Source organism: Mustela nivalis (genome assembly GCF_964662115.1).
Source record: "Mustela nivalis genome assembly, chromosome: 8".
Taxonomy (NCBI): domain Eukaryota; kingdom Metazoa; phylum Chordata; class Mammalia; order Carnivora; family Mustelidae; genus Mustela; species Mustela nivalis.
The window spans coordinates 18,348,393-18,360,825 of NC_139027.1; the positions used below are offsets into that span (position 1 = coordinate 18,348,393).

The window sequence follows — 12,433 nt, forward strand, 5'->3', positions numbered from 1 at the left end:
TCTAAGGGGCACCTGGGTGGCTCAGCTCAGGTCACAATCCCAGAGTCCTGTGATGGAGTCCCACATCGGGGCTCCCTACTCAGCAAGGAGTCTGCTTCCCCCTCTGCCTCTCCCCTCACTCTCTCACACTCTTTCACTCTCTCTCCCTCAAATAAATAAATAAATAAAAATATAAAAAAGAAGGGAAAAGATTCCTCAGCATTTTCATAAAGAAATCAGCTATGGAAAAATTGAAATTTGTATAAAGAATACTAGTAAGTTAAAAAAGAAACATGCATGAGTAGCTATGGCCAAGACTGTATTTATATATTAGAATCTTATTTTTGTTTTACTTTATTTTTTATATTAACATATAATGTATTATTTGCTTCAGGGGTACAGGTCTGTGAATCATCAGTCTTACACAATTCACAGCACTCACCATAGCACATACCCTCCCTAATGTGCGTATCCCGCTACACTGTCCCTCCCTCCACCTCTCACCACGCCAGCAACCCTCAGTTTGTTTCCTGAGATTAAAAGTCTCTTATGGTTTTGTCTCCCTCCTCATCCCTTCTTGTTTCATATCAGAATCTTATTGAAGTGCAACATAGGAAACAATTGAAGCATATGAACAAATACTACATACTGTATAAGTTAGGAAATTTTCGGGGATCAGTGATCAGAATGGGATAGATTTAAGAAAATATTTTTCAAAAATATGCATTTTGATCTGATTTTGCAGAATGTGTACATGCTATGTATACATATGTGGAGTTGGGAAATAATCTCAGTAAGTACGATACCAAAGGCCTTTGAGAGTCTCTGGGAGGGAAAGACGGGGGAAAACTGAAAGAGGGCCTTGAGTATACATTTTACATCTGTTAAGCTAGACAACTAAAACAACAACAACTTCTTGAAAGTTAATTAGGAGGGAAGTGATTAATTAAAACATTCCTTGCAGATACTGTCCTGCATATATAGTGGACTAGAGTGGTTTCTAAGCCCCCAACCACAGGAGATGAGAGCGTGGACAGAGATTTATAAATAGAAAGATAATCCAAGTCTCATAGAGGTTGCTGTAGAACTTTGTGATTTCATGTTACAGACAAAGACGAGAGAGGATGGATATACTAAGTTTGCCTAAACTGGCAGTCTGACACTTAAAAGAGTGATGTTAATTTTGATAGCGATGTGGAAATCGAGAGTGGGCAGGTAGAATACGGTGCATGATGTACTTGAATGACTTAGTAGATACTCCATGAGGTAAAACATATTGTAGTGTATTCTATTATTCCCAGCATTCCACTCTGAGGCATAAAATGCTCCTTTTAAGGGATTTAAAAAAAAAGGTTTATTTATGTATTTGAGAGAGTGAGAGCGCACAAAAGTACAGTGGGGAGAGGCAGAGGGAGAGGGCATCTCAAGCAAACTCTGTGCTGAGTGCCCAGCGCAGAGCCCGGAGCCCACGCAAGCCTCCGTCCCACCACCCTGAGATCATGACCTGAGCCAAAACCAAGAGACCAGTGCTTACCAAATTGTGCCACCCAGGCGCCCCTTAAGGAATTTTATCCTACTTGGTGAGGTCAGCAGACTTTGGTTACAAAATTTATAGTATAGAATCTAATATTTGAAGATATCAAACTACTGATAAATCATCTCTGTCAATTGTGTAGTTAGTATCTGCTGTGATGAAGACAAAAAAACTATAGAAGTTCAAAATGGGAGGGTATTTACCACTATTTTCTGGGAAGAATTTATGAAGGATGTCAGATTTAAGCTCTCATAAAATAGCATTTGGAGCATCTTACATAGTAGAGCTAATGGGGCAAGTGGAAAGCCTCACAAGTGGGAGGCTTAGCTATGACTGAAATATACTACATGTTTTAAAAGAAAGCTCTGTTAATTTGGATTATCTTTTAATTTATACAGAGCCCTTCTGCCTGCTTATTGTGTCTGGTGAGTCATTTTTATAGGCCTCAGCCTTAGCCCTACTGTTTACATGGAGCCCTGGCGACCTGAAACTGTAGCCTCAGTCAGTTATTTTTACCTTTTTCTCTCACTCCCCTTCTCTTTAGCCTGTCAGTCTCAAAAAATCATGAGTGTATCGGTCACTTCTTGAAAGTAACACTGAGATTATCTGTTATTTCCCACCTGTTGTTCTTTACTTTGTCATCACACTGTGTGTGCTTTTGTTTTCATTACTTTGCTTTGCCCATAGTCCTAACAGTGGGGATATTCCTTGGTCCGGTCACATAGTCCTACCATTGTCATTGTGCTGTGGCCTGCCTCCTCTTGCTTTCTTTCCAGATAGGAGCTTTTTTCAATGGTAGTATTTCTTTCTGTGCGTGCGTCTCAGGCCCAACTCTGATTTGTTTTCCAAACCTTTTTACCTCCTACTGTTTCAGTTCCATGGTAAATCTTTTCTTTGGATTACATTTATAGCAGTTTTTATGATATGCACAGAATTTGAATTACTGAAATAAAACTGCATTTATTTTCTGTATCCTAGTTAATATTCTTTGCCTCAGTTTTTATCAAGTCAACTGATTTCTTTCCAAGTAGTCTATATCTTCAAGGTTTCAGTACATATTATCATCTTGCAATAAAAAATAGTTGGTATTGTTGAGGCTTGTCACTTTTATAAGTTTAAAATATTAATGCAGTTTACATGGAAAACTTTCTACAATTCTGTAGCTTCAATATTATTTTTAAAATAATACTGTATACTTATAATCAGTGAAACTACATTTTTAACAGTCCTGGGAAAAGAGGATTTAAGAGCTCCTGAGCATTTAATCCCACTCCTTTCTGTGACAGTTTTATTAATTGGGATTCCTCTGGAGATTGTTCTTTGGAAAAAAAGCCCCACCTTCTTCCCACCTTTTTCCAAGAGGTTAGAATACAAGTATTCCTTTCCTCGCATGTACTTTAAACTTAGTTAGAATTATTATGTCTCCTCCCCTCCACCTTCATTGTTCATTTTTACTACTTCTGTAGTTTCAAAAAATACTCACTCTAATTAAAATTCAGGATGGCCACTGAGACTTCAATGTAGCTTTCATTTGTTATATTAGGTATAATTTGCTAAATGGTCGCGTGGTTGGGAAAGACTACCAACAAGTAATTGGATGGTCAGCTGGTAAACTATTTTTTTCATAAATGTTAAATTCTTTTAAACATCTATGTAATAACTGGTATTTTTCTTAAATATTTTTCTTTAGGTAATCAGTATATTTGTGTTAATAAATAAGAGCATAAGTAGAGCTATTTAAAATATTTATATTGTTAGTTGTCATAAAATACTATTCTATAATCTCCTTAATTTATTGAATAAAAAATTGTTGTCCTCCATCAAAAAGTATATTAGTGTGACCCAAGCAGTAGTATGTATACCCAACCTAAGAGATGACATTTTACCAGTACAATGGAAACTCCCTTTGTGTTTGTCTTAACTCATCCCTCTTCCTACCTCCCCACAAGTGTAAATACTATACTACATTTTGTGATTTTTAAAAAATTTTTAAAAGATTTTATTTATTTTAGAGTAGGGAAGGGGGAGAGTGCCAGTATGAGTGGGGAGAGGGGCAGAGGGAGAGAATCTTCAAGCTGACTCCCCACCGAGTATGCAGCCTGAGCCAGGGCTTGACCTTACTGAGCTCAGCAGTGTTCAACCCACTGGGCCAGCCACATGCCCTTTTAATTTTTATTCTTTTTAATTTTTAAAAAAATTACTAGAGTGAGCGAGCGAGCGAGCGAGAGAGAGAGCATAGTCAGGGGGAGGAGCAGAGGAAGAGGGAGAAACAGACTCGCCACTGAGCAGGGAGCTTGACGCCTGCTAGATCCTGGGACTCTGGGATCATGACCTGAGCTGAAGGCAGACGCTTAACGGACCGAGCCACACAGACACTCCTGCCACCTCTTTTAATTTTTTGAAAATAAGTCTTGCTGCATATATATCTATGCTAAACAGAATAGTATTGATTTATTTATTTCTGAACTTTATAATAAATGGCATATTGTGTGTTTCTTTTTAAGATCTTCTTGTAAGTCTCTAAGATTCATTTACATTGCTCTCTAGATTTTTCTCATGGCTAGTTGTAAATACGCAATAATATTATTTTATTGTTGATTGATACACTCGTTCTTGTTTTTTCTATTATTATTATGTGGTATTATGAACAATATCACAATGAGTATTCTCATACACATCTTGTGGTATACATGTGTAAACACACCTGTACCTAGGAATAGAATTGCTGGACCATATGGTATATGCATTTTTAGTTTCAGATAATAGTAAATTATTTTCCAGTTCAATTTGTGGCACAGAGTGGCTAGATGTACACTAAAAATTTCCTGTTCTTCCTGGGCACAGATTAGGTTGTCCTTTCCATCTTTTTTTGCATTAGGAATGTCTACTTAGATGAGATCTATTATGTAGAATATGAGTAGAAGTAATGTATGCCTCTTATAGGCTTGGCCCACAGAAATCTGCCATGTGTGATCATCCAGTTTCTTTTTTTCCATCATTTGGCCAAGTTGTGTTTCTCCCATACCAATTCTTGCATTTTTCCCTCCCCCTGTTAGGTACACTGTGCCAGTTATACCTGTATAGATAAAATAGAGGTGGTGGTCAGTGACTCTCTCTGCCTTATTTCTGTTTTTAAAGTCAATACTCCAAATAATTCACAATTATCTACAATATCTTCTATGTTCTCTTGATACCCTTTATTAAGTAAGGATATTCTCTTTAAGATTTTTCTAAAAATGTTACCAGGAATGTTGAATTTCATTAAATGTTTTACCAGTTACTATGGAAATGATCATTTGAGTTTTCTCCCTTGATCTATTAATTTTGTGAATAATATTTATATTTTTGTAATGTTAAATCACACTTGTATCCCTAGCATAAACTCATATGGACAAATCTTTTTCATCAGTACATGCAGTTTGCTAATACAAGTATCTTTCAGTAAGAACATTTTTTTAGATTCTTAGTTTGGATAGTAAGGGATGCTCTGTAAAGTGCCTGTTTCAGAAATTCCCAAACTTCCCCAGTTCATGGTGCCCTTAGAAAGACCAAACAAAAGAAATACCTAAAAGCTATATTTATTAAGCAGTTGGGTTCAAACGACTTCATATTTATGTCCTAATAGCTTAGTAGCTGTTTGAAAAAGTACATAGATAAATTCAAAGAAAAAGCTATATTTTCATTTTATTTTTAAATAACTGCAATTATAGTCAGCCTTGAACAATGCAGGGATTAGGAGCACTGATCCTCTGCACAATCAAAAAGCCTCCAAACTTAACTACTTAATAGTCTACTCTTGACTGGAAGCCTTACTGATAATACAAACAGTCAATTGATACATAGTTTGTATTTTTACAATGAAGTAAGCCAGAGAAAAAGAAATGCTTTTAAAATTATGAGGAAAAGAAAATAGAATATTGTACAGCACAGTTCAAACCCATGCTGTTGGAGTCAACTGTACTTACTAGTGGGATGTGTGTGCTTGAAATTATTGCATAACTTCTCAAATCTTGGAATGAGATTGGGCACTGCCACGCTCATTTCCTGTTCCATGTTGATTTTCACATGGTGATTGCTTTTTTATTGCAGCAACTACCATAAACTCAGATTCACAAAGAGGTCATCAAAAGGAATGCAGTGTGATTTAATGTTGAAACTATGAAAGAAAGCATGTGATATTTGACAGATGTTGTATATTGCTGTTTCCTTCAAATTGAAAACATCCCTTGATTCCACTGGTGGGTTCACGGTGGCACCTCAGGGTGACTTGGACCGTAGTTTGGAAGCTATAGAACTAGGTAGGTCCTGAGTTTTGGAGAAAGGATAGTGAATGACAATGTGGACATTAAAGAATACTGCATTTTCCCCCCATTTGATACACCTTATAAAGTATTGAGGTGATTGGAATAACAAAGGATATCAGCCCCACTTTTAATAAAATGTGCTTTATAAATTCATTTTTTGTGATGAGGCCTCGATTGTGAGGGATACCTGTATTTTATTTAGAGTTTCACACCTGTGTTTAAGAGTAAGATCGACATATTTCCTTTACTAATACTGTTTGGTTTTAGTATTAAAGTTATACTGGCCTCATAGGATAAATTGGGGAATATTTCCATTTCTGGGAAAGTTTTTGGTAAAATTCAACTGCTTTGTGAGAAGATTTTTTAAAAAATTGTTACGATTGGGTTTTCTTTTTTTTCATTTGCTTGTCTATATTTTCTTATTTTCTATAATGCCATGTAATATACCTTTAAGAACAAGCAGTCTTATATCAAGACACAAAAGAAAATCTGTATATGGAGTTAATTCTTAGTTTGATCACTCAGTTCAAATCCTGTACTGTTAAGGCTAATTGACTCATGATTTGGGAGAAAATTTTTTAAACTATTGATTTAGTTTTCTTGAGACCAGTAGGATTATTAAGTCTTTCTGTATCTTCCTGGTTAGTTAGCTTTTTTTTTTTTAAATTAAGGGAAACTTTTTTTTGAATAACTTTAGATTTATAGAAAAGTACAAAAATAGTATATTAAGTTCTAGTATGCCCTTCATCAACCCTACCCCATTCTTGACATCTTCCATTACCATGATACATATGTTAAAACTAGGACAGCGATGTTGACTAAACTTCAGACTTTATTAGGATTTGAATAGTTTTTATTTTATTTTATTTTATTTTATTTTTTAATTGATATCCTCTTTCTGTCTGGGGCCAACCCAGAGTATCCCTTTGTTTTTGGTGGTCATGTCTCTCCAATCTCCTAAGTCTATGACACTTTCTTAGTTTTTCCTTATTTTTTTTTTTTTTAAAGATTTTATTTATTTATTTGACAGAGAGAAATCACAAGTAGTCAGAGAGGCAGGCAGAGAGAGAGAGAGGGAAGCAGGCTCCCTGCTGAGCAGAGAGCCCGATGCGGGACTCGATCCCAGGACCCTGAGATCATGACCTGAGCCGAAGGCAGTGGCTTAACCCACTGAGCCACCCAGGCGCCCCTTCCTTATTTTTTTGACCTTGACTCTTGAGGTGTGCTAACCAGCTGTGCTATAGAATATCTCCCTATCTGGGTTTATCTCGTGTTTTTCTCATGGTCAGACTGAGGTTATGAGAAGAATACCACCAAAAGGAAGTGCTGTTCTCATCACATCATTTTAGGGGGTAGGTGATATCCACCACGTCACTGATGATGGTGAATTAACCTTCCTCACATGGCTGAGGTAGTGTTGGCAGGTTTTCCCATCATGAAGTTATTGCTCTTCTCTTTCCCCACTTAATTCTTTGGTAACGAGTTCCTAAACCACTAAGTCTAGAGATTAAGCACCATCTCTTAGAAGGAGGGGTAGGGCCATATATTTTTTGGAATTCTTCTCTTTACTTATTTGTTCCGTCATATGTTTATATTAGTGTGCCCTAGGTTAGTTTTAATGGGTTTTGTTTTAAGAAATTACCTATTTCATTTAAGTTTTCAAATCTGTTCGTGGAAATGTTTTCATAATATCCTATTTGTTTAATCTTTGGTTTATTTATAGTTAGGTTCTCCTTCATTTTTAATAATTAACTTGTATCTTTTTTTTCTTGACCTCATCAAGGGTATTTTGTTATTGATTTCAAAGAACCAGCTTTTGGTTTTATCATTCTCTTTATTGTGTTGTTTTCCATTTCATTGATTTATACTTTTATATTTCTTGCTCTTTATTTTTTTTAAGGTGAGGTTATTTGTTGAAATAACTTTATAGTTAGACATTTAGCCCATTAGTTTTCAACCATTCTTCTTTCCTAATATTAAAATAAAACTTTCAACCATTTCTTCTTTCCTAATATTTATGGGAATACATTCTCCTCTGAATGTTGCTTTTGCTGCATTTTATAGTTTTGAAATGTAGCATTTTCATTATTGTTTCGTTCTTAGTTTTACAGTTTTTTCTCTTAAGAAATAATTGTTTTCTGGTATTATTTCTTGAATTATGAATTATTTAGAGGTGGAGTTTTAAATTTCCAATTGCTTGGCAGTTTTGTGTTTAGTTTCTTTCTGACTTTTTTTTCATTGTGTTGTGATCAGAGAATATAGTCCTGGTGGTAGTGATTATTCTGTTCTTTCCTGCATGTTTCTTAACCTCTCTTTCATAATTTCCTTTCTAGTGACCGTGTAGGCTACTGTAAATTTGTCATAGCTGGAAATTTTTACGACAAATTTTTAAATTTTTACTGATATTTTATAATAGTGCTGTATTTACTTGTGTGTTTTGTGATTTTCTTCTTGAATTCTGAACTCCTTTTCTTTGGAATCCTGTGTAAGTATGAAAACTCTTTGGTTTAAGTTCAGGATATATTCTTCTAGAGTGGATTTTTATTTCCTTCTACTATATGCTTGGAGTTGGGGGGCTTGGTCTGTCAACCTGGATTTTAACTTAAAATTCTTACTCTTGGTTTTTTAGGAGCATCCACATGGTGTAGATGATTCAGGCATCAAATTCTCATGATGTGTTTGCTAAAACAAAGAGGTAAATTTTCATTGATGTTTGCCTTTGAGGTATTTTTGATGTTTGAGTTCATCCTTTTCCTGGGTTATTGTCCATTTGGGTCCCGGCTTTGTCTGATGGCATGAGACCTCAGGAGGCCTGAGCCTTTTTCCTTGATCTCTCTTACTCTTAGTTTATGCCCCCTGTGTTGCCTGGCAGCTTTGCTGCTTGCTTTTCCATCTTTTTTCTTGATTTGTTTCCATTGCTGATGTTGGTGGTTTTCCCTTGCATTCTTTATGGGGTATCCATCACTGAAAACGGTAATTTTTATATTTTATTGAGCAGTTTCAGATGCTATGTAGCAGAAATTTTTAAGACCTCTAGTATATTTCAGAGAATGGAAATCCTGTTGGAAATTCTTCAAAAGAATAATTTCTAGAAACCAGTCCAGACCCACAGACTAGAATCTGCAGAATGCAGGTCCTGTGGGTATTTTTAAAAACTTCTTAGATAATTTGGATACACTATAAGTTTTGATAACCACTGGCATAGAAAATGTTAAAGACTTTTTGTGTAAGCTTAAATAATTAAACATTCATAGCTAATGTTTACTGAAGGTAAGTTAACATACATAGTAGGCATGCAATAATCCTGGCTGTTAGTAGTAGTATTACATGCTGGGCTCTATTCTAAATCCTTCACACATCTTGTAATCTGTTCCTCACAACAGTGCTATAGCTACTACTCCTATTCTCATTTTATAAATGAGAAATTGAAGCACAGCAATATTAAAAACTTACTCAATAATACATAGCTAACAGATAGCACAATTGGTACTTGAATCCAGATAGTTAATATAATTCCAGAGCATATAAACTTAACCTCTAGTCCCTATGGTCTTCCAGATAACTAGCATCTTATTGATTCCCAGAGGGAATCTAACGTTGTAGAATATAGCAAGAAAAATATATTTGAATTATTATATATTCATGTCACTTCAGTATAGGTATAAGGGAAGCAGAATAGTATAGTAGAAACATCTTTGATTTACAGGAAGACAGGCATGAATCTTTTCCTCAATTGCTTACTGTATAGCTATGAGAAAGCAGTTTATCTTTTCTGAGTTTTTACTTTTCTTATTGGTAAAAGAGGATAATTATTTTTACTTCGTGGAGATTTTGAAGAAATAAATAGAACCTGTAATGTGTTGCTTAACCATATGCAAAGTGGAAGATCAGTATCAGGATTTATGGTATCCCCTAAGAAAACTGTGTTGATTCCCGTTCAGGAGATTATAATAAGCCTTAGTCTAGGAGCAGAGCAGTTGGATGGTACTGGATAATGGTGCTGGTGGGGGCCACATCGACTCTGTCGAGAATATATTTGGTGACACACACTGCCCTAGATTCTGGAGATACAGAAGTGAGTAAGACATAGCCTTCCTGTTCTCAACGAGTTGACAGTCTGCTTGCGCGCATCCAGACAGATATGTAGGCAAATACTTTGCTAGCTGCTACAGTGTGGTAAACACAGAGTGTTACGGGGACACATAGGAGAGATACTCAACCAAACCTTAGTGAATGAAGAATGGCTTCCCAGAAGGAGAATGATGATGTGGGGGATTAGAATCATAAATCTAGAGAGGAGGCAAAGCTAAGGCTGGTAGAAATTGTCATTGCACTAAAAGTGTCCCATTCACTAACAAAATCTTCCACATTAATGAAAATATCAGAGATGTTAAGAAAGTTTATCAGGGAAGGGCTTTACTAAAGCAGTTTTTAAAGGTAAAATAAAAGTAAAACATAATATTGAAATATCTATTAAAGAGATTTCTGAGGTATTGTGCTTTCTGAGGCCTATGTGCTTGTTATTCAGTACTAGTGTCATATGAAGTTATGCTTCTCGGGAGGAGAGAGGGAGAAACAATGATCCTGAGAGGATGGAATGATAATTTGAACTGGGGTGAATATCGCCAGGTACTGTTTACACATTTCCTTTTCTCTCATCCTTGTTCACATGCGATGAAAAAAATATTTGTTTCAGTGACTCATTTATAGTTCATAGTTTTAATTTGGTATAGTACATTGCTCTGGTATAGATTTCCTATTGATCAATAAAATTGTATGTATAGGAGTTGAGATTTCTTTTGATCTTTTTCTAGTGCCCCTTCCCAATAAAGTAACATACTAAAAATATGCAAGGGAAAGACCACTCCTTTGGCCAAACTGGGATATGAAAAAGGGAATGAATAAAGAAATTCTTAGAAGGGGAGGAAGGTGGGACTGGAAGAAAGAAGAGGATATTGAAATGGGCAGTTGTAATGGCTAGAATGGAATCCGTGATTATAGGAATAATGAGAGGTTGGTCTTTAAAAATAACCCCAGGGCAAGCAGTATCTCTGCATGTTCTGGCAGCCAGATGATTGTGACTTGATGTAAGAGTATACTTTGATCTGCAACTCAACTTGTATATCCATATGAGGCCCACCAAGTACTGTGGTGTTTTGCAAGAGTAGTCCCTGACTGAAGCTGGGGAAAGTGGAGCAATTGGAAAGTTTAGAACCCAGTTGTAGGAGGACTAAAGCCCTTAATCCTCAGGTTAAAGCAAAGGGTAGAAAGAGGAAGGGGAAAATGAAATCAAGTTTGTAAAAATTAATTCTGGAAAAGATATTTTGGAAAGCTTGTAAAATGAGTTTGAAATTGTAAACGTGTTTTCTATAATAATAAATCTTAGCACACTAGGAGTAGCCAAAATCTTGAAGGGAGAAAAACAATTTTAGGCCACCCCCCCCAAAAAAAAATTCTCTATAATGCTATACCACAAATTTACCTAGAATTCTTCCTTATTTGGACTTTTTATGGCATGAAGTTGGGTGAAGTTGACAGACACATTGAGCATAAAAGAGTGTAGGTTCGGTGCTTATGGTTGTATTAGGATATATTGAATTCCTAGTATCTTTGGGACATTTGTGTCTCATTGGGGTTTATTTTAGCAAGAACTCTTGACTCTGGGCACTTTTCTAAGAGTTTGTTGCGTTTTAAAGGATTGTGATTCTTTGGGAAGGTTGAAAATAATTCTTGAAACTGGGCATTACTGATCGCTGTGCCTTCAACTTCTGCTAGTTTTCCTCTTATCTTTATTCATTTTCTCTCTCTCTCTCTCTCTCTTTTTTTTTTTTTTTGTTTGCTCTTTCAGCTTTAACTGCTGCCCTGACCCCAAATATTGGGGTGTTTCCATAGTAATTCATTCTCCTCTCTCTACAGTTTTCCTTGGTCATCTCATGTACTCACTATCATCAATATGTCAGAGATTCCAGAACCTTTATATACCACTTGTTTGGAAGTCATCTGGATTTATCTGCTTGTATGTCATATTCATAATTAATGTAGACATAACTGAATTCATTAGCCTCTCCATCAAACATCTGTTATCTCCTGTAAACTCATTCTTGGCTTAGTGGCATTAATATATACCCAGTCTCCTGTGCCAGGAAACATGGTGTTTGTAGGAGCTTATTCAGAGAACATAATCCTGAATGTAAACAAAATTTTAGCCAGAAAGATGCCTTATCATAACATTGTGTTTTAATATTTTATTAATGTATTGATTTATTTTTTAAAGTAGGTTCCATGCCCAATGTGGGGCTTGAACTCATGACGCTGAGAAAAAGAGTCTCATGCTCTACCAACTGAGCCAGATAGATGCCCTGTAGTATTGTTTTTAATAGCAAAAAATTAGAACCAATCTCAAGTCCTGCACCACTGCTTTGATTAAAAACTGTGTCACAGAGAGAGCGAGGAGTGTTTCTCAGATAATACAAATCTTTTTAGAAGAATACTTAATAGCATGAGAAGTTATATACATAAATTTAGTGAAAAAAGATGCTTTGAAGCAAAATGTGCACTGTGAATCCATAATCATTAAAACAAAACCATATCTGGATCTATGTTTATAGAAGAGTAA

The 12,433-nt window shown here is 35.7% G+C and overlaps 1 protein-coding gene across 36 annotated transcripts in view; it reads left to right on the top strand.

The window, feature by feature from the left end:
- Positions 1–12,433, top strand: part of NCOA1 (nuclear receptor coactivator 1) — a 237,696-nt gene that overhangs the window by 103,486 nt on the left and 121,777 nt on the right. For 18 of the 36 annotated variants that reach the window (XM_082745013.1, XM_082745011.1, XM_082745016.1 and 15 more), the window contains one exon: positions 8,447–8,512. The exons of 17 other annotated variants lie outside the window; for them this stretch is intronic. Coding sequence is in view for 3 of the 19 variants with exons in the window: in XM_082744994.1 (XP_082601120.1) it covers positions 8,488–8,512 (25 nt within the window). In the remaining 16 variants the exon portion in view is untranslated. Of the gene's footprint in view, positions 1–8,446; positions 8,513–12,433 lie in introns of those variants that run through there. One more of the 36 variants, XM_082745007.1, reaches the window with a different exon arrangement.